This window comes from Solanum pennellii, chromosome 9, assembly GCF_001406875.1.
Source record: "Solanum pennellii chromosome 9, SPENNV200".
NCBI classification, from domain to species: Eukaryota; Viridiplantae; Streptophyta; class Magnoliopsida; order Solanales; family Solanaceae; genus Solanum; species Solanum pennellii.
Window position 1 is genome coordinate 80,258,934 of NC_028645.1, and position 21,525 is coordinate 80,280,458.

The 21,525-nt window shown below is 34.2% G+C and overlaps 4 protein-coding genes across 7 annotated transcripts; 1 reads left to right on the plus strand and 3 right to left on the minus strand.

Annotated features, from left to right (window-relative positions):
- Positions 1-240: 240 nt before the first annotated feature.
- Positions 241-4,797, minus strand: LOC107031214 (GDP-mannose 3,5-epimerase 2). Of its 2 annotated transcripts, XM_015232502.2 has the most exons (7): positions 4,639-4,797; positions 3,081-3,491; positions 2,076-2,169; positions 1,863-1,992; positions 1,644-1,776; positions 824-1,031; positions 241-730 (listed from the first exon to the last, which is right to left on the minus strand). In XM_015232502.2, the coding sequence occupies exons 2-7, from the start codon at positions 3,488-3,490 to the stop codon at positions 575-577; spliced, it is 1,131 nt and encodes a 376-aa protein (XP_015087988.1). In that variant the 5' UTR covers position 3,491; positions 4,639-4,797; the 3' UTR covers positions 241-574.
- Positions 4,798-9,485: 4,688 nt separating this feature from the next.
- LOC107029298 (armadillo repeat-containing protein LFR-like) lies at positions 9,486-14,337 on the plus strand. 2 transcript variants are annotated; one of them, XM_015230683.2, is made up of 8 exons: positions 9,486-9,742; positions 11,654-11,823; positions 11,933-12,075; positions 12,212-12,444; positions 13,264-13,369; positions 13,452-13,590; positions 13,685-13,812; positions 13,893-14,337. In XM_015230683.2, exons 1-8 carry the CDS (start codon positions 9,541-9,543, stop codon positions 14,146-14,148), a joined length of 1,377 nt encoding a protein of 458 aa, XP_015086169.1. In that variant the 5' UTR covers positions 9,486-9,540; the 3' UTR covers positions 14,149-14,337. The 2 variants fall into 2 exon arrangements, with proteins under 2 accessions (XP_015086169.1, XP_015086170.1); XM_015230684.2 differs by having other exon boundaries at positions 11,933-12,061; positions 12,168-12,444.
- An 854-nt stretch (positions 14,338-15,191) lies between these two features.
- Positions 15,192-19,483, minus strand: LOC107029184 (endonuclease III homolog 2, chloroplastic-like). 2 transcript variants are annotated; one of them, XM_015230536.2, is made up of 10 exons: positions 19,348-19,483; positions 18,441-18,538; positions 17,835-17,892; positions 17,521-17,639; positions 17,163-17,229; positions 16,805-16,896; positions 16,580-16,717; positions 16,404-16,508; positions 16,065-16,148; positions 15,192-15,579 (listed from the first exon to the last, which is right to left on the minus strand). In XM_015230536.2, exons 2-10 carry the CDS (start codon positions 18,480-18,482, stop codon positions 15,433-15,435), a joined length of 852 nt encoding a protein of 283 aa, XP_015086022.1. In that variant the 5' UTR covers positions 18,483-18,538; positions 19,348-19,483; the 3' UTR covers positions 15,192-15,432. The 2 variants fall into 2 exon arrangements, with proteins under 2 accessions (XP_015086022.1, XP_015086020.1); XM_015230534.2 differs by lacking the exon at positions 19,348-19,483 and adding an exon at positions 18,705-19,126.
- LOC107029185 (inactive protein RESTRICTED TEV MOVEMENT 1-like) lies at positions 19,267-20,066 on the minus strand. The gene has a single exon (XM_015230537.2). The coding sequence runs from the start codon at positions 19,954-19,956 to the stop codon at positions 19,477-19,479; it is 480 nt and encodes a 159-aa protein (XP_015086023.1). The 5' UTR covers positions 19,957-20,066; the 3' UTR covers positions 19,267-19,476.
- Between the last annotated feature and the right edge of the window lie 1,459 nt (positions 20,067-21,525).

Genomic DNA, 21,525 nt, shown 5'->3' on the forward strand with positions numbered 1-21,525 from the left:
TTTTCAATAAAAGTAGTTAAGGACAATATGTATATGCAATATATTGCTATGTATATATAATGTATCAATGGTATATATCTAAGCATACACGAGTAGAGATGAATGAGTCTGGATCGCCTCAACTATTTCATCAGATACTTACTACTACCTCCCACTATTACAACTTCTAGGTAGCTCTACCGATGCAGTTTTAGGCAAGACTGGAAGAAGTCACTTAGTTATTTTGTTGTCATCGCGATATGAACATTGAACACTGATATTGCAACAAAGACAGTGTAATGTTACAGAGTCAAGGAGCAACAAAATGATAGATCGATAGCAAATGGCTATGTCTCATACAAAACTCAGAAAATACCACAAATGCATTGAGGTAGCAAAAAGAAATCACAAAATGCAAGCATTACTGGACTACCACATCTCTTGAGTATTATTTGGTAGGTGCAATGAGGGGATGTGGGGGGAAAAAAAACTGCTTTAGCGCGTAATAAGTAAACATTCCACGCGAACAAAACATGGTGGAACTAACAGATGGCCATTGTGCATACCGAATGATAATCACTTGGCTTCATCTACTTCACTCTTTGCCATCGGCAGCACGGAGGGAGCCTAATTCAACTGGAGCTTGTGTTCCCACAACTTTGGATGATCCATAAGCGGACACATCGGCACCCTTCACCTTCTCTTTCTCAATTTGTTCCTTTATCCAGAAATAGGTAATCCTCAACCCATCCTAAACCATTTGGAAGACAAGACATTAGAAGTGCATCACTAAAATGCAATAACAAACACCAAAAGGATGATCAAATGATCTATAAGTTGATACCTTCAACTTCATATTAGGAGCCCAGCCAAGCTTTTCCTTGATAAGAGTGTTGTCAGAGTTTCGACCACGCACACCCTCTGGTCCTGGAATGTGATGGATCGGAAGGTTCTTGCCATCAAAGCTGAGAACTATCTCTGCCATCTCATTCATGCTTACCATCTCATCACTTCCGATGTTCACAGGCTCTCTGAAGTCGGATTTTGTTAACCTAAATAGGAATAAATTTGTTTTGAGAAATGGAAGTGCTGCATCTCCAAAACAAAGTCTGACTAGTTCCAGTGATAAGCCATCACCAATTAGGACCAACGATGTTCTGAAGGTCCTTTTTATTTCCTATTAAATTTCTTTCTGGTGAGACATGGGGGTTAAGGGGAGGTCAGTCGGAATAAGTTCTTACTTTAAAACCCGAGATTGTTGGTAAAAACCATGCCTAAATCTCTCTTTTGCATTTTTTGCCATGATCTCGGAGGTGTCACAGGACCAAGCCCCACACAAGCTCACATACAAACTAAGGATACTCTCAGATTCTTTTCTGTCCTCTCTTCTCAACAAATTCAAATTTGGTTTACAAGACTCTGGAGGATTCAATTCAGTAGATGGTCATTCATATTGTATAGACATACCTCCCATCAGAGGTGCGTTGCTTGAAAAAACCTTTTATCTAGTTCATTTTTCTTTTTTGTATAGGTTTTTTCTAGGGAAGGAGGTGTCTCCAAGCATAGAGTCATGGGATGCTCAGATCAATATAGATAAATATTTGAGTGACGAGTATTCTCAATAAAAATTCCAGTCGAGAAATCTTATTTAGAGTTCCACATACCTCAGAACACCTTCAACACACTCATCAATGAAGGTGAAAGATCGAGTTTGCTTTCCATCTCCCCACATCTCGAATTTGTCAGTGGAAGTGAGGGCTTTTCTACAAAAAGCTGCTGGTGCTTTCTCACGTCCGCCTATAGTTTTAAAGAAAAGGTTGATTACGTCATGGAATAAAAACGATGACAATGTAACAACATGAAATTTGCTCAAGTGGAATTACCTTTCCATGTTCCAAATGGGCCATAAATGTTATGGAAACGGCCAATGCGACATTCAATTCCAAAGTCCTTGTTGTAGTGCTTACACAATTCCTCTGTTGCTAGCTTTTCTAAGCCATAAGCATCTTGAGGCTGAAATAAAAATATAAACCGTCATCAACGCTGCAGATGTCAAATTCAAAAATGAGCCAAAGCTTATTGATTAAGGTACAAACCTCTGCGGGCCAAGCATCAGACTCCTTTAAGCTCACGTTAGTTTCCAACTGCTTAAATTCAGGGTAGATGCAAGCACTGGATGCATAAAAGAACCTGTAACCAACACTTGAAAGGTCAATCTTTGGAAACTGTACCATCTCTTAGCTACTCTAACTCAACAAAGGGGGTGACTACGGGAAATCAGAATTAGCTACAAGGAAGAAATGAGGCCAATAGTGGCATTCATGATGCAATAAATATACTTGATACATTATATTAAGAGATCGAAAGCTAGAGGAATCAGCAAAAAGAAAATTATGATTGTCAGCCAAATTTTTCAACCTATTCCCGCAAGTCCCATAACCTTGAGACCACGGGGTGACATCATGTCTCCCCAACATCTTGCTTTGCCTCATAAAGGACCACGGTTGTAGATTTTAATGCTCCTAGATAACTATTTATAGCATTTTTTCTTTGTTTTACTATTAGAAAAGGATTACGGACGAATTGGCAGTAATATCAGAAGAAGTGATAGAACCCACACAAGGAAAGGGGTGCAACAAATAGAAACAACTTTGTCATCTTTCTGCACATGAGGTCTTGCATAACAAATAGATATCAGTAGACTCAACCAACTACAAGGAAATTGCAGTAGTAACCTACACGCTGAATTATGAACAACTTTTTTCTTTTTGCAAGTGTAGAAATATTACTGTTTTCTTCTGCTCTCAGATAACTTGGGGCAGCACAATGCGAAGTATACTTTTGAAGAACTGAATTTAAATGGCAACATTGTTTCCCACCTTTCTAAGATAAGTCCTTCATCGTTTTAGAATGAACAAATGGCAAACAAGGGTTAGCCATACATAATTTTGCAAGTGAAATATCCATAAGTTCATATAACCCTTTCATCTTAAAAATACAAAAATGCCAAACAAAAACCAATAGCCCTTTTGCATAAAAACACTAGTATGACACTGAACACAAAACAGAACTCCCCAACAAAGCAGGAGAGATTGGCTAACCTCTTAACACTATTTATTCTTGAAGCCTCCATCATGTTAAAGCTGATCATAGTGTTGTTATACATGATCACCGAGTGGTTCGACTGAATGAAGCCCATACCTCCCATATCAGCAGCGAGATTGAACACATGATCAACTCCTTTTGTGACTTTCAAACAGTTATCCATCACCCTGAGATCAGCAAGATGGAACTCATGACAAAACATGTCCTCAGACATGTGCTCATTCTTCTTCCAGTCGGAAGCAATAATGTAATGTCCCTCGGTCTTCAGACGCCTTGCAATGTGTGAGGCAATAAATCCACCAGCACCTGTAATAGAGACCCGAAGCTTCTCTGAAGGCCAGTAGGGCTCCCTCTCAAGGTTTTCATATGTGTATTCTCCATAAGTGGTTTCAACAGAAGTTCCCATTCTGTGCATAAAATACCATCATCAGAAAGAAAACGGTAGGGATACTAGGCCAAATAGAGGCAAAGCTCGAAATTCTAGGAACATAACAGAATACAACTCACTGGATTATCAAAATACTTCTAAACTACAGCACAACATCAAAGAAGTGAATCTCCGTGTGGTTAATACAAAAACAAGTCTAAGACATACATCCAGATGGCTGAAGGATAAACTTTAGGTGTAAAGCACATATATAGATATCAAAAATGAACTTTTATCTCACTACACTACAAATTCAATTTAAAACAAGAATCTAGAAAAGGGTAAGGGTTAAATTTCTCCCAATCCTCTAGGAAATTGTTCAATTTCATACGTTATACTTTGTTCTAATGTTGAACCTTTGTTAGAAAGAAGTCTCATTATCGTCCTTGACCCCTAATGGAATTCCTCAATCATAGACAGAACTTGAGGAGTAACTTAGACCTCTTTTCCTCGAACAATTTTAACACATGGAGTCCATCCCTAATCACGTCGGAGCTCCATGAATTTGAATTAATAAATACGAGACAATTTGCTAACGACAACGACATGAATGCACTATTTACAAAATCGAGTTATTACTAATACTACATGTGCAAATTTGAACCTCCCACAAATAGGGAAGATACACTAGTAGAACCACTCCATTTCAACCAGTTAAAACAAAACACACAAACTACACCATAAGACAAAAAGATTCCCTTTTTTTAACAAGGAAAACAAAAAAGATTCACTTAAAAAGCTTATTCATATCACAGCATTAAGATATACTTGCATAAAGAACAGAAAAATCTATAAACAGAACTAAAAAGTATACCTCAGTTCAACCCCTCCACAAATTAAGCACTAAACAACACAAGAAATCCACTTAAAACACCCAACTTAAACAAAAACAAAGTATTGAAATACCAAATAGACCGTAAAGATTGAATCTTTTTCCACCCCAGTAGCAAAAAGTGTACTAAAACCTCAAAATCCAAAAGAAAAAAAGCAACCCCAGAAAAGTGATAAACAACCAAATCACATTAAAGACCACTTAAACCCCATGAGATTCAAACAGAAAACAAATCAAAATTAAAACTACTAACACAAAAAAAAAACAAAAAAAAAACAAGAAGAGTGCATAATACCTTGAAAAATTTGAACTTTAAAGGTCTCGAATATGGAGAAACTCAAAAATGATAAGGGGCTATGCTTTTTATTTATTTATTTTTTTGATGTTTTTTTTTGGTAATAGATCTCTATCTTTATAGAGCTACTCAATAATTTCCAAGTTGAAGGGGTTTCTTGGTTGAAGATTATAATAGTAAATACAGGCAATATATTTATGTGGACCACAATTTATGGAAACAGAAAAGGGTTGTGTCTGATCTGTAATTAAAAAAACATAGAAATACAGTCGGTTTGAACAATCATCAACAATATCCATTTTCATTGGTCTCTACTCTGTAATAATTCTAGGCCTTGAAAAATGCATCATTTGCCCAATGAATAGATTTTTGAAAAAAAATATATGTATAATTATTCGATATTCAAAATTTAATAAGATTGGTTCGAATTCATATAGTGTAGAATCTAATAAAATAAGTTGGTAAGTTGATAATGCAAATTAATATAGTAATTCTAGAGCTTGATTTGAGATGAAATTTGACAATAGCTTTAGGGCATCATATTCAGAAATACACACTCGACTTCCTTAAAAATTTGAGTTTAGTCTGTTCGTAATCCTTTTAGTAGTTAAAGGTGAATCTTGATCTCGTGAAAATTACGACTTTAAAAGCGTATCTCATCATACTTATTAGAGTTCTGAAAAAAAGTCAATTCCGCCCCACACGATCCAAGTCTTGCGGGCCAAGAATTTGATGGTCTATGGCGGACCGGTCCTTCATTTGAAAGGGCCTAAAAATGTCTAACTCAACCCAATCCTGGAAGGGCCTCGGGCAGGCTAGCCCTTCTATTTTTTCTTTTTTTTATTTTCAAACTTAAAGTTCTATAATATCAAGAAAATGAGAAGAGTTTCAATCAAATATGGAAAACAATGATATGTTTCAATAATAGTATAAAAAAACTAATGTGATTAACATATATGTACTATACTAGATGTGGGAGGGAGGCGAGGACGCGGGACTTGTCTATGTATCCTAGATACATGTGAATCCACTTGGTTAGAGTGTGTCTTGAATAAATTACACCTAATTTTGAATACATATATCATACGCTAGTGAGATTTTTGTAAGTTGCCCTTAAATAAATAGTTTTGGCTTATGGACTGATCTCAAGCCTCAAGGGTCAATGACTTACATGTGTCGACTTATAAGCCTCAATTTTAAATAATTTTGAAACATTCTATCACAACCCTACCCTAATAACAGATCGGATTAGGCCGGCTCCATAGGTTAAACTCATATTGACGACTCTAATACTCATAAACTCATAATATATTTATTTAATTCAGTAAGGAAAAGAGAACTACTTAGTAAAGGTGGACATACACACCAGTGAATTGAAAAACTAAACCAAATCGAACTAATTTGGTTCTTTGGGTTCAATTCTTCGATTTGGTATATATATGGGCATTCACTTAACTAAAAAATGAGTCAACTAATAATTAAATTATTCATGAACAAATCAAAGTAGCAATTAATGTGCAATTCAATAGTTAACTTCAAATATTAGTTATCAAGGAGAACCAAAACATATTTTTATCAATGTAAATTATGTAAAGGAACCCGTCTTCTTCTTGTTTTCATCGAGAAGTAGTTGGCGACACAATGTTATTGACAAAGATAAATATAGTCGTTGAGTTAGACAATAAGTGTTTCAAGACAATACTCATCATTTATTAATGTACTTTCGAATTTTAAGTATATCTTATACTTTGATTTTATCCTCATCTTTTTATTCATTCACATCAAAAAATTGATTTAAAAATATCAAACTAAACGAACTGAATTAGTTTAGTTTAATATATGGGGCAAACTTTTCTAAAATCAAAAACTAAAAATTCAAACTAAAATTTAATAAAATCAAATGTCCACCATACTTTAGATACAATTGTCTAATTTAAACTTAGTTCACTATTGACTCATTTTTTTAATTAAAAATTAATAATTACTTCCCTAACAAGTTTTTAATTTTTTTGCAATGTTACAGTTCACTTGCATAAAACAAAAAACAAATTTGTCATGTATACAAACTCTGTCCCCCCCCCCCCCCTCCCCTCCAAAAAAAAAAAGTTATAGATTTGCACTTAGCATAAAACAAATATTAATTTGTCATGCACAATATCGATTAGGGGTTAATATATCATATAATTTGGGAGTTGTGGCCAAATAAAATAAATATAATCAATTACATCACATGTCCTAATTATAATATTTTAGTGATCAAGTTGGGATTATATATTATTATATTGACTTGACTTTTCGTAATTTATTGTGGAAGAAAAATTAGATAAGTAATTGAATTCTTAAAAGTTTGTAAGGACTCATTTGATTATGAAATAAATCACTTCAATATTAATTATCTTATTTTTAATGTGAAATGAAAATAACACTAATAATTTTTTTTAAAAATATTCTGCGATTTATAACTAAATACGTATGAAATAAATTTATCATAAAATTAATCCTGAAATTGATTATCCTTTGTCGCTTATATCAAATGAGCCCCAAATCGTAATAAAATATATTTTTAGTATTAAAAATTTTAAAAATAATAGTGTGAGTTGATGTATGAGGTAATGCATTTAACTTTTTGTCTCAGTTTGTATATCGAAACCTTAATTTAAAATCGAAACTACGAGGGTTTATTTTATAATAGAAAAAATAAATAATTGATTTCGAAATTAATTTTAGAATGAGTTTAGTCATACTTAATTAGATAAAATCACGAAATAACTTATTTCGAAATTATTATACAATTTTTATTTCTCACAATTCTAAAATAATTTATTTTGAGATAACCTATTTCTTAACTAAACAAACCCTTGGTTCCAACACTTTTTTGGATCATTATTTTTTTATAAGTAATACAATGAATAATAGTTCTTGCTTTATTGTCTCCAATTATTGGAGGAATCAAATCTTGATTCCATTATTCCGTGCGACCAAATAAAACAAAAACTAAAGTTATTTCATATTATTTGATGTTTTTTAATTTTTTTAAGTTAGAATAGTATATATTTTATTAAATTGATCTCATTAATGATATCTTGAAATTTTAAATTTCTCTAACTCCCTTTATTCAATAATAGTTATCAACTAATATATTATTTTGGATGTCAGCTATATTTATTTACTTTATAAAATTAATTGATAATTTTACACTTAATTCTTAATTTACATTTATCATTAATTATAGTTATGGTGCTTCAGGATTCCAATGTACTGCGTTCAAGATCAGAATGAGTTTGTCGGCGGACCATTGCCGCCCCATTCTTGAGTGAGCTGAATCTATTATATTTTCATACTTTGATATAATAAAATTATCCTTTTATTTGTAGTTTCTTAAAACGTGTGTACAATTAATAGCGGACCACTATTATTCGATAGAAGGAGTATGAAATGAGAAAGTAATTACAACTATGATTTCTCCATGAAAAAAATTGCCATGAACTTGCGCCTTAAAAACATAACCTATGTCTTGAAACATAGGTTCAGTAATACGAATTTCTTAAATCATAGAAAAACCATAGGCACAAGTTATGTGCAAATCAATAATCAATATTTTCTCTTTCAGTTATTGGTCTAGAAAATAAGTTAAATTTACTTTAATAGAAGATTCTTTTTGTTATAATAAATGTAATCTAGCTCGAACAAAATGAAAGAACTAAAAAAGAAAACTCAATGTACAAAACGAGGGCAAATGCCCTATATTGTTTTAAGCATAAATTCGATATATGAATTTCTTAAGACATAATATTTTTGAAAAAATAATAGAAATCTCACCTTTAAGGTTTTTTATTAACATTATCCCCTATTAGTTTTACAAATCATATGAAAATGCCTCATTTTTCCGCATCATATTGATGTATCAGCGCATCAGATTAATGTATCTCGCGCATCAAATTAATGTATCAGCACATCAGATTAATGTATCTCGCGCATCATATTAGTGTATAATGTATAAAATGTACATCAAATTAGTGTATCATGTATATAACGTAATGTATCTTAATGATTAATGTATCTGACACATCAAATTAATGAATCAACACTTATTTTATAGTATCAATTTGAAAGATTTCTATAATTATAAACTTATACTGGAAAAATAATAATTTTATATTTAAAGTATGTGATTTATGTCCTTTGCCCCATATTCATCCTTTTATTTTGATACACTTTACATCAATGGGCTCTACATTGGGTCAATTTAAATAAGACAACTTTCACATGTAGCAAGCAAAAAATTTATATTTGTATGTTATAGCAAAGATTGCATAATTGCGCTCCATAGCAAACATAAAACTGTATAATTCGCTATACATATACAATTGTATAATTCGCTGGCCAAAATTGTATAATTCGCTGGTCTAAATTGTATAATTCGTTGGCCTATTTCGCTGCAATTGTATAATTCGCTATCCTATTTCACTGCGATTGTATAATGCACAATTGTATAATTCGTTGCCTATTTCGCTGCAATTTTTTTTATAAAATTTGCTTTCCATACAGTTGAACGAATTAAAAAATAAGTATATTGCATAATTATAAGTGTATAGCAAGAAGATATATGTTTTTCTCTCGCTTTATACAAAACAGAAACAGAATTATACACTTCTGTGTATAAAGCGAGAGAGGCGAGCGAGAATGGAGAGTGGCGAGCTAGATTTCTGGGAGAGAGATGCTGAAAAATTTTAGCTAATGTTTGCTATGGAGCATAATTAAATCAAACCCTAACTATTCCATTTATTTAGGTTATTAGTTTGCTATTATATACAATTTTCTCATTTAAATACTAAGCCCATCGTTTTACTATGATCCGAAACCCGAAATCTTCGGAGCAGTGGAGCAACACAGGAGAAAGAAATGCAGAAAAGAGAGCAATCGAAGCTAAGCGGATCATCGGGTGGCTCCGTCGGACCGCCGGCGAAAAGAGGTCGGCCATTTGGAAGCGGAAATAGCAACGCTGCTTCTGCAGCTGCCGCCGCCGCAGCTGCTGCAGCAGCTGATTCAGCAGCTCCGTCAACACTCCTTGGCCCTTCCCTGCAAGTTCACTCCGCCTTCGCTGGTTAGTTCAAGATCTTGCTCGTAAATATAAAATACTGAACTGTATATACGTTTCACATAGCGATCCGGCTATGTGAATTTTCTATGTTGATGTTTTTTCAGGTTTAACTCTTCATTAGACAAGTTAAAGTTTTGATCTTACTTGCTGTTAATTATACATCATATTAACCTTTATGCACTGTTCATGTTCCAATTTTAGTTCGTGACAAGGAGACTGAGAATACAGAGCAAAGTAGACATATTAAACTTGGGGATTTGAAATAATATGGTTTAGGGTGTGACTTTGTTTGATAGGAATTTATCTGTAAAGCTGTCGTGCCAAAGACTGTGTAAGGAACAACAACCTAACCAATGTGGGGCATTCTAATAACCACCCATACTCTCAGTGTTAGACATTTGGAGCATACATTAAGTAAACCAAGAATTGGTATGGCTATGACTCTAATAGACTAATACTGTATTTAGAAATCAAACAACAAAATGTAGTGCTGATTACGACATGCCAATTTAGTATTCAAACAACGAAATGTAGTGCTGATTACGCATACAACATGCCAATTTCAACTGAGCTGATTACGCCAGGGCCTGATTTAGTATTCAAGGAACAAGATGTAGTGCATGAATTCTAAACACCTTTTGAGTGAAACACTCCTTTTGTCCAGTTTTACATGAAATTACTTGGTTGGACAGGAAGTTTTACGAATTTTGACTTGTATATCATACTAGTGTTATAGTAAGAAAATATTAGAGTCATGTCTGACAATTAATTTGATAAAGAAACTATCACATAACTTTGAAATTTGGATTCTTGAAAGTTGTGAAAGTAATCTAAATGGAATATGTCAAACATTATGGGACATCCCAAATTTATTAAGTGTATCATGTATATTGGGACCAGATTAATTGTAATTACTAGGTATTATATCTTTGCTTTTGAAGATGATGTTGCAATGACACGATTCCGACTGGATTGGTGCAGTGTCAGTTTCGGCTGACAGTCGGAGTAAGTTTTTCCTTTTTACCCAAAGGTCTAAAGAAGCCATGACACAGATGGTTACTGACTAATTTTTTGAAGCCATATGTTATGAAACAACTCACAGGATCATCTTCTTGACTGGGATGTGATCTAGATAGGCCCCTAGTCGAGTACGACAGAAAGAATCTCATCACTGTGTCTCCAACAATTTTATTCCCTCCTTGAATCCTAGAGTACAGCGTGACCTAGAGGCAAACTTACTGCTCCATTGAAGTTTTTTGAACTTGTTAACGACTTCTCTTTTATTTGGTTTGCCCCCTTAATATTCGTTTTCTGAAATAAAAAGTTTCTGTTACTTCTTCTAATTTACAAAACAATATAGGGTATTAATAAAATTCTGTTAAATTGAAGACATGGAAGGCCAAATTCCCATGACAGCCTATTTGACTGAAGATGTAATGCAGAATTTGTTTTACTTGTAAGAGGGTATCTAAAAATCTTGACGCACATGATTTGACGGCATGCGTTATGTACTCATGTAGATTCAATTATGGAGTTGGATAAAGTGGATTGTCTACTGATCTTTGATTCTATGATCACCGAACTAGCCAGCTCGATCTTGAACTAAATGAAAGAGTTATGCCTAGGGTTAGCATGTGTAGGCAGGGAGGTATTTGTTTTTTATATGGTCAACCAAGCCAAGTGACCAGATTGTTTCTGATCTCAACTAACTAATAAAGATATAATTCGTCTGAAGGGAACAAAATTTATATAAGGGGATGGATACGTACTGAAAAGTGGACTTACATGTTGAATTGAGAAAAAAATAGAGACATTGATTTCTGATAAGGCTTTAGAAATAGATGATGCCAGCCCCTTTATTCTTTGCATGCTCATTATTTGGTTATCTAAATGTTCTTTTTATAACTTTACCAGAACAGAATAATAAAAGAATTGTTCTAGCTCTTCAAAGTGGATTAAAGAGGGAACTGACATGGGCATTAAATACCCTCACTCTGCTATCATTCAAGGAGAAAGACGAAGTCCGCAGGGATGCGACTCCTCTTGCCAAAATTCCTGGATTGCTTGATGCTCTGCTTCAAATTGTATGTATCTTGATATCTACCACTCAAGATGATTCCCATGTAACTTCTGCTTGTTCTTTACTGTTTATTTTGTTATCATGCTGCTGATGACAATATCTCTATTAAACAGATAGATGATTGGCGTGATATAGCCTTACCAAGGGTACTTGTAAAGGCACCGCGTGTCCGGCTTTTGGGTGCAAATTCAGTCGTTACTGGATTTGGACTTGAATATGAAGCATTGAACTCGAATGAATCTGTTCTCAATCCTAGGTAATTCCAGGCAGTTTCAAAACTCCGTCTCTTTCTTTTTGATGCCTTTATTACTTTAAATCTTTCTACGTTATTTTTTTCCACTGCATGAGATCTCTGTAATGGTTTGTAATCCTGGTTCTGGAGCTGCCAACAGAGAGTCATCTGTTCAGAAGAGTTCTACCAAGTCTCGCCCCACGGGTTTGTGTTTTGAGGAAGATTGCCTATTTAATTTGGATGAGGAGGGGCGGATTGAAAAACAGCAGTTTGCTGTTGCTGCTTCAAACGTTGTTCGCAACTTCTCTTTTATGCCAGATAATGAAGTCATCATGGGCCAGCATAGACATTGCTTGGAAACTCTATTCCAATGTCTGGCAGATTATGTCACAGGTAGGAGAGAAGTTTAGTTTGATATTATGATCTCTATGTTGTGCTTACAAGCTTGCCATCTGTGATGTGACACTTTCCTTTGGGAAGTTATAACGTTGATATATATATGGTTTCTCTGTTGCACAGTTGTGCTTACAAGCTTGGCATTTGTGATGTGATTATTTGTATTGTAATGGTCCGCTCACCTAATAAATTTACTACCCCTTTTTCTTAAGTCTTGATGGTCATAAGATATTAATTTTGTCTATCTTGATGAGTCGGCTTCTTCAATTATGCCTTGTATTTCCATTGAAAACCTATATGAATATTTCAGAACATTTTCCGGACTGCGACATAGCTTTCAGACCTGTTCAGCCTTTCCTCCTCACAAAACTATTTAATGACTCGTGTTTTTCTGGTTGATGCTTCCAATTCAAATCTTGAATTTAATGTTTCTTCACTAGCTTGGTGAAGTCTAAAGGAAGGTGTTGAAGTACATTATAAGTGACCTATCCATTGTGTAACACACTGAGTTTAGTGTACCTGCCCCGCTATATCTTTTTGTTCCTAATCTCTGGACTTAGGTTTTCCCTATTCCATAATAATGATAAACTTGTTTATATTCACCCTGCATCCCAGTGCGCTTCCTGGTCTTTTAAAGAACACCTTAAAAAGAAGATATATGAAAATTAAATTAGATAGGTCCTATTCTGAACAGAGAAAAAGCAATTGGAGTATGTTTGAAAAGGCATATCTCTATGCCTGAACATGTGTTTCTGTAATTTTCTGTTAAGCTCGTATCTTATACATTTTGTCATCTTTTTTCTTTCATGTTAACAGAGGATGAAGAACTTGTCACAAATGCTCTCGAGACTATAGTGAATATAGGTCCATTGATAGATCTTCGGATCTTCAGTTCTTCAAAACCTTCTTATATCAAAATGACGTAAGAGTATCACTTGTGGGTGTTGTTTCTCTTATATTATTGTATGTCAACACTATAATTGAGTTTCTTGATCGTTATACAGGGAGAAGCGTGCAGTCCAGGCCCTCATGGGAGTGCTAGGATCTGCTGTTAAGGCCTGGCATTGTGCTGCTGCTGAATTAACTGGTCGTCTTTTAATAAATCCTGATAATGAACCTTTCTTACTTCCTTCTGCAACACAGGTTGATCTTGTTTTTGACAGTCCCTATTCTAGAATTCCTAAATGTACTCTGTGAATATTCAGAAAACCTGTTGACTTAAATTTATGGTTTGCAGATTAATAAACGTTTAGTTGATATCATGAGCCAACCGGCTATTGATGCTCAAGCAGCTGCTATTGGTGCATTATATAACCTTTCAGAAATAAATATGGACTGCCGTTTGAAGCTTGCTAGTGAACGATGGTGAGACAGGCAACCTGACCAAGTCACAACTTTTTATGAAGTTATTTTCTGAATGATTTATCCACAATATTAAACTTCAGGGCTATTGATAGACTGCTGAAGGTGATTAAGATGCCACATCCAGTGCCAGAAGTGTGCAGGAAAGCAGCAACGATTTTGGAAAACCTTGTATCAGAGCCACAGAACAAGCCCTTCCTGCTAATGCATGAAAATGCATTTGCTGAGATGCTTTTTGGTGACCCAAGATATTCAGACATATTTTCCAGGATACTATACGAACTGACATCACGGCCAAGCAACAAAATGGCATCAGCTCGAGGGATCTGGGGCATGTAACATCAAAACACACAAGGTACTTTATTTGGTGATAATTCATCTGAAATATGTTGTTGTACATAGATTTAAATGTGCTTAGTTAAGCATATGCTTTCGTTGTAAACCTAACTTTTAATTGACCTCAGAAGTGCAATATATAGGTTTGCCATTTCTGGCCTTCATTTTATTCGAAGCTATTACAACTTTGAATCACTGTTTGCTTATACATCGGATATTGCTTACTTTATTGATGAGAATATACCATATGATTGATCAATTATTAGAAATATGTGCTGGGAACCCAGTAACAAAGCATCAAGAAACTCTGTTGGATAATCAAATTGATCGTATTTACAACTTTAATAAAACAGTCAAATATTTATAAATTCATTCTTACTTATTCTGTTCGGATTTTGCACCTTTGTAAAGAAATGCTAATAAATATGAATATTTTTATCACAGTATATATATTAATTGATAAGTGACTAATGATAAGGGGGCACATTTTGCAAAAGTAGTAATTACTCTAGTAAATTAACTTATAAAAATATGATCCATTTAATTTATTTTGATATGTTCAATTTGATTTTTTAAAAAGTTGTGTTAATAAGTAGTCAAAACAATTTATACAAAAAGCGTTTAAATTTTTTAAGAAGATATCTTTTATTTGATATGTTAGGTAGTTTAAAAAAAAATTAAAAAGTTTTACAAGGAACTCAACAAACAGAGAAATTAAAGGGTGATTTAATATTAAAATAAATATAACATGAAGTACAAAAAATATAATAACTTTTAAATCAGTGTTACTGACAACTATTGGATATGCATTAGTAGACACTTCAATTTGTATAAAACTAAATAACTGCACACACATCTTACCTGACATAATACACATATGACCATAAAATGACTATGTAAAATGTCATGTAAAACAAATGTGTGTATTTATTGAAGTTTATACAAATTTAAGCGTCCACCAAAATAGGATGATATAAATGTTAGTTGAAGTCAAGTTGAAAACCACTTATCGAAGTAAGAAACTCTGATGGATAATCAATTTGAAGTTTTCGCTTAGACAAAACTGATTTGCCATTATCATCATAAAAGAGGAAATGCAGTGTACAAATTGTGTTATGGACTACTTGTCCTTGACCCTTTTCTGTAGAAATCAATCAGTAGCACTGAATGAAGTTGCTAAAGAATACAATACAAAATAGTATGATCAACTATCCTTTGAGCTCAAATTGACTTGTATTAGAAAAAAATAGAGCTTGAATTGATCACATTAGCAGCTAAACAACTTTGTCATCCCAGTTCTTTCTTGGGGCGTCGTGTTTTGGAAGTGGAAGCAGGGGTTGATATCTCCTTAAATGCCGATGGGCAGAATTCTCTTATCGTACATTTTGCACACCGAGGTCTCAGAGGAGTACATATGGTCTGTCCAAAGCCTACCTGTTTTTTTCAAAATTCCAAAGGAACTTCAGATTCGAGCATGCATTGGGCGCATATTGGGGAAAATAGTTTATCTTCTAGGGAGAGGATATGATAAACTGAAACAAGGGATAACTCATAGTAGGCGGATTAAGATTTTCAATTTATCGCCTGTTTCCACCCATGGACTGCAGGTCCAAAGACACCTCAAGTATAGCTAAAGCCTAAGCTTTACTCTAGCTCGAGGTAGCAAATCAAACTTTTTCAGAGATTTGAGAATGAACGACTATTCATATAGTCGGCTTTCATTATGCAGTGTAACTGATGGCAAAATAAAGGAGCTCTAGGTGTCAGCTAAATATATACAAAAGGAGCAATAAGCACACATTTCATATATTGATTCTGAAAGCGATATACTTGGACAAAGGTGCAAATGAAGATGTAATGACCAAAAGAGATGGGAAAAGGGGGATAATCAACTAAGCTTCAGAGGAAGAATCACGTACCAAAAGTAAATTAATGGAAACCCATTCTTCTCTAGGAAGCCACTGCTGCAACGAGACCCTTGTCTCTTCGGGGGATCTAGTTCCCTGACAGAGTCAAACATGTAGGAACGGAAGTGTGTGAGATACCGGCTATTGAAATCAGAACCAAGACCTCAGCCTATTTGCAAACTGAGATACCGGCTATCAAAGGCACATCCTAGCAAAATTACTTTCTAACAGTGTTCCTCTAGCAGCCTATAACTAAAGTAAACCAATTTGTGCACATATGACATAGCGTATGCCCCAGTTTCTAGATGCTCATTATAGCAGTGAAGCTGTTTTGAATAGAATTAAGCATACCTGCTTTGATCCAGGCCGCGAGACCCAACCAAGTCGATTGCTAACGCGATGCACGTGCGTATCTACACAAATCCCTTCAACTTTGTTCCATGCCATAATCATAACCTAAGGAAATTCTATTTAAATAACTTTAAAATGTGTAGTGAAAGGAAAATGAGAGAAGCATAATTTCCTACCAGGTGAGCTATCTTGGGACCAACACCTGGAAGTAGAAGCAAGTCGTCCACTGTACTAGGAATGTCTCCATCATATTTAGAGACACAAACCTTTGCAACTTGTTTAAGGTGCTGAGCCTTTCTTGTGTAAAATCCAACCTGACAATAGCCATAGAAGTTGTTTAAGTAACTCAGTGTGAGGGCAAATGTCGGTAATATCATACACTTACACCATTGAGCACATACCGGGTATATCAAGCTCTTTATGGTGGCTTCATCAGCTCTATCCATTGTGTCAGCACTCAGCAAACCATTTTCGAGGAGCCGTTGATTCGCTTCTGCAGATTCAGAGGGCATCATTACATACCAATAGGAATCCAGAGAAGAATAACATAGCCTCATAAATTTTGGAAAATTAATATCTGACTTCAAGTAGTCAGAGTAACCTCTAAGATAGGAAACAAAAACATATATGGATATGTTACGAACTCATTCAAGACACACAACCTATCACAAAGAAGAGAATATAACTGTAGTCCTACTAAGAGATAATCACATTATTAACGAGCATCATATAGCTGAAACTTCCAACATCAACACTTGCCATGAGTAACATGACCCTTGGTCTGGCTTGATAACAATGAACCAACCAGAACAGCAAATCTTCTTTCCTGATGAGATTGTGAAGAAGAAAATAGTAATCAACATCACCATCCTATCAGAAGTGTTTAAATATTATACTAGAAAAAGGACACTTTCATTCTCAGTTCTAGATTGTAATTTAGAGAAGTTGCTTCATTTTCTCTCGTTGAGTTTGTTCCAAAAGGACTCTAGTGTTGTTAGATGCCAGAAAATCACCTCCTGGCTTAAAAAACCAAGTGTAGCGTTTCACATTTTTTAAAGAAAATAAAACACAGCCAAAGAATACAACCACTAATCAAGCATAGAAAATATGTATGCACCTTAGGTTGAAGAGAAGTCACCCCTTCATCTGGGTCAATGGAGTCCACAGGTGCATGTTCTGATAATCTCATGCTGCGTATACCTTCCATGATGCTTTCCCAGTTGGCAGGAGGTTGTACTGCATCGAATTCGCCAGATCTTAGTCTTACATTCCATGAGGTTTTCTAATATTCTCAATGATTAAAGGAACAGTTGCAGACAAGTAAGGAATCAAAGTCCTTTTTCTTTTAACATCAGAATCAACCTTTCTATATGGAGATATAGTTAATATTAATACGAAAATTAGAACAACAGAAATTGTCTTGCTACTCACTTGACTGAGAATAAACATTGTCACTTGCAAAATCTTCAATTTCTGGATGCCTGAGAAACTGCAACAAGTTAAAAGAATCACATGAATCATTTCTCCTCCTGCAACCTCAAGAACCAAGGATCTATAATATTCGATATTTAAAATAATCTGTCAAGTACATAAACCACAGAAAAGATTACTCTTCACGAAATGAAGTTTTCCAGTTATTGAGTCTAACTTAGTATAATTAATTCAAACTTAATAAATTCCTTGATCACTCTTGGATAGGTCAACTTAAGTGAGACAATCATTGGATTTAAGAGTACAATAAGATTGTTCATACAAATGGAGCTAAGCCAACCAATATTTTAGTCGTTTAACTTTAGGCGTGCACAACTAGACACTTAGACTACATAAAGTTGAACAGATAGACAAATTTACGTCAAACATGTATTATAACACATAAGACATGTGTGTCTACTTGTTTAATTTTATAAATTTAAGTGGCACACGTACATACACAAAGCTGAAGGAATCAAGAACACATTTATATATATTATGCCAATAAATAAATATTTCAAATCAAACTTTGGCAAAATAAAAGAACGATCACAATAATAAACATACTTTTTTATCTGGAGATTCTATTTTCACCTCTTTAGCTATCATTTCCACTCTCCTTTTTCTCACTCTGTTCTTAGGAGCAACTCCATCATCTTCAGATCCTAAAATTAACAATCTTTAATGATTATTACATAAACCCATCTTCATAATTTGCAAGAAAACATCCAGATTAATGAAAAAGATTACAACTTTAAGCTCAATTTCAAGATTTAACTAAACAAAACATTCTTGTAAGATATTCAAAAGATGTTTCTCTCTTTTGGGTACCTGGGGTTTGCAAAAGAGGAATTTTTCGTGCTTTTGACATTGCTGTGAAGGAGATGAATCGAACTGGGAATGGAAGTGAAGAGAGATTTGCAGTGTTTCGGAGAAGAGAGAGGGACATTTTTGGAGGGACTGGCCAGAGTTTAAGCCACGTCTCTTAAAAATTGAAAAATTAGAGTCCACCTCGTTGGCATCATTTAAGTGGTAACGAGAGGTTTCGACTTTGAATTCTCGAAATCGCGTTCGTCAAAAAAGACTTTATTCATAATCTGTTATGTTTAAAAATCTTAGTAGATAATTCGATTTCCTCTCTTGTAATGTTATTCCTCATTTTCTCTGTTCCTACTACCTCATAAAAATTCTTCAATATTTGTGTATATCATTTGAAATAATTTTTTTGGATACAAATTTTAATTCATCTTAGTTCTTTATATTTATCAAAATTGATAGATTTATAAACTCATCCTTGGTCAAAAGCCTCTCATTATAATACTCAACAAAGAATACACCACCCCCTTTGGTTAAATTAAAAGAATTTTAACCAAAAACATTGAACATGAAGATGAAATTTGGCAATGATGTCAGATTTACCTCAATGTCATAGCAAACGGGGATTTAACATTTTACAACAACCAAAACAACATACCTTATAAAATCCACCAAGTAGAGTCTGAAATAAACGAAAACCTTATCACTACCTCACGGTGGAGGAACGTATTTTTACAATACAAAGCATAAATGATAAACCTAGCAAGCATAGAGTAAAATAAGAGGATCATTTTTCATCCTTCAGTCGAAGATCTTTCAAGTTGATGATGGCTGGCTTAAGATAGATCCCAATACTATCAACGGCAGAGTCACTGATGGTGCCATGAAAACCACCAAAAAGATTAGAATTTCCTAAGTGAAAGTTGAAGTGCTTAGCATAAGTTGTAGTCTGGCCAAATGGTCCATAGGTACCCTTGTTGGTGGTAAATTCAATAGATTCCAAACCTTCAACGTCCACACAGGAACCACTTATCGAAGTAAGAAACTCTGATGGATAATTAAAGACAAGTGCGGAGAAGTTTGCACAGTAGTGTCTGCCGTGCTTATTTGACTGAACAAAGTTGCCATCCTCACAGAACAGGGACTGTAGTGACTGAATTGAGTCTTCGGTGTAGGAAACAAAAATCCCAGCAACGTCGCCTCGTCCATTTTCTTCCCATATCGATCCACAATCGTTTCCCACTGGCCCAACTTTGATCATTTCCATATTCTCTTCAACTGATCTAAGCACAAACACAATGTTAAATCTTTTATTAACAAGAGAGACTTACAGTTGAAGTAGTGGTGGAAGGACTAAAGCTCACCAATTTTGACTAAATCAATAAAGCAGGTAGTGGAGGCATGTTCAATACAATACTCCCTCGTCCGATATTGTTTGTCATGATATCTATTTTTAGAGTTAAATTATAGAAACTTTGACTAATATTGATGTTTCTTTTTTAGTATCATATTAATATGCAAAAATTGTGAAAATTAATCAAATTGACATTCGAAAAGCGCAACATAACAAATAATACCGGACGGAGAAAGTATTTCACAAGCTTATTGATTGAAATAATTTTTTCTGCTTCTCGAACAAGTTAATAATTGATTGATATTTTCTTACCTAACTAGTGGAGTTTGTACTCCAATACTAATTTATTGTTCTATTATCATTATAAAAGAGTATATTGTTGGGTATGTAGCAAGAATTGATGAAAAATAGAGGAAAGGAGAAAAAATTGAAAAGTCGAGAAACTTGAAAAGTCCTTTTATGGTTTAATAAAAAGGCATTTGTCCCTCATCGGTGATGGAAAGAAAAATAGGAGAGTTTAAATATAGAAACACTCCTATTAATTGTTAAAAGGGTTGAAAAGAGGGATCCCCCTCGCGTCGTCGTCGCTCGCCGCCTCGACTTCGGCTTTGACAAATGATCGAGAGATTATTTTTTGGACAAAGTTTGTTTTAATTATTTATTTAATTAATTAATTAAATAGCCAAAAATGTTTTCAATTAATTAGTTGATAACAGAATTTGACTGAAATGTTTTAACTTTTTAGTTGACTAACCGATCCGACTCGGATCCGCGCACGACCCGTTTTATTTGAACTTTCCCTTTTTATTTAAATTTCCCGCCATGACTGTTCTGAAAGGTTGCAAACTTTCATTAATGGTCGTATTCTGAATGGGTTGCAACCTTTCAGAACATATTCTTCTTGCCTATAAATATCACTCATTCTTATAAATATTTTCGAACGTTTTTAATAGATCTTCTTCTTCTTCTGCACACATTTTTCTTCGTGTACTTTCTTATTTTGGATTCATTCGCTGACAGTAGAGTTTTTGGTATTTACACTCTGCTGATTAAGATCATTTTACCCTAGGAGGTTATATTCCAAATCAAACCTCGCATACTAGAGGGGAATAATTTCCTTAAGGAGACACTGTGAGTTCAGTGGGACTTAATCTTTTTTCGATTTAAAAGGTTTTTTTCAAATTCTGGTATATTTTTACAGATTTTAGTTTTTGTAAATTAAATTTCTGTTCATCTCTCTTACTGGTTCTATAAATTTCAGTTACTTCTTGTTTCCGAACAATTTATTAGAATTAGTAATTTCTGATTTTGATAACACAGATTGAAAACGATCTTAAGGATTTTTTTTTTAAATCTGTGTTTCTGTTGAAGATAAAAATCTTCTTGATTTTATACTCCTTTAAGTCTGCAATTATAATATATTGCTTACTTAAATTGTATCAATTTTTTTTATCAGAAATGGCAAACAATGATGTTACAGTG

Coding starts and splice junctions, on each gene's coding strand:
- LOC107031214 (XM_015232502.2), bottom strand. CDS start 3,490: ATGGGAACTTCTGTTGAAACCACTTATGGAGAATACACATATGAAAAC. Junction 1,777..1,862: donor CCCATTTGGAACATGGAAAG/GTAATTCCACTT, acceptor TTAAAACTATAG/GCGGACGTGAGAAAGCACCA. Junction 1,032..1,643: donor TGTGTTGAAGGTGTTCTGAG/GTATGTGGAACT, acceptor ATTCCTATTTAG/GTTAACAAAATCCGACTTCA.
- LOC107029298 (XM_015230684.2), top strand. CDS start 9,541: ATGCAGAAAAGAGAGCAATCGAAGCTAAGCGGATCATCGGGTGGCTCC. Junction 11,824..11,932: donor TTGATGCTCTGCTTCAAATT/GTATGTATCTTG, acceptor TCTATTAAACAG/ATAGATGATTGGCGTGATAT. Junction 13,591..13,684: donor TACTTCCTTCTGCAACACAG/GTTGATCTTGTT, acceptor TATGGTTTGCAG/ATTAATAAACGTTTAGTTGA.
- LOC107029184 (XM_015230534.2), bottom strand. CDS start 18,822: ATGTCCCTCTCTCTTCTCCGAAACACTGCAAATCTCTCTTCACTTCCA. Junction 17,893..18,440: donor TAGAATCTCCAGATAAAAAA/GTATGTTTATTA, acceptor AACTTGTTGCAG/TTTCTCAGGCATCCAGAAAT. Junction 16,149..16,403: donor CGCGGCCTGGATCAAAGCAG/GTATGCTTAATT, acceptor TGACTCTGTCAG/GGAACTAGATCCCCCGAAGA.
- LOC107029185 (XM_015230537.2), bottom strand. CDS start 19,956: ATGGAAATGATCAAAGTTGGGCCAGTGGGAAACGATTGTGGATCGATA.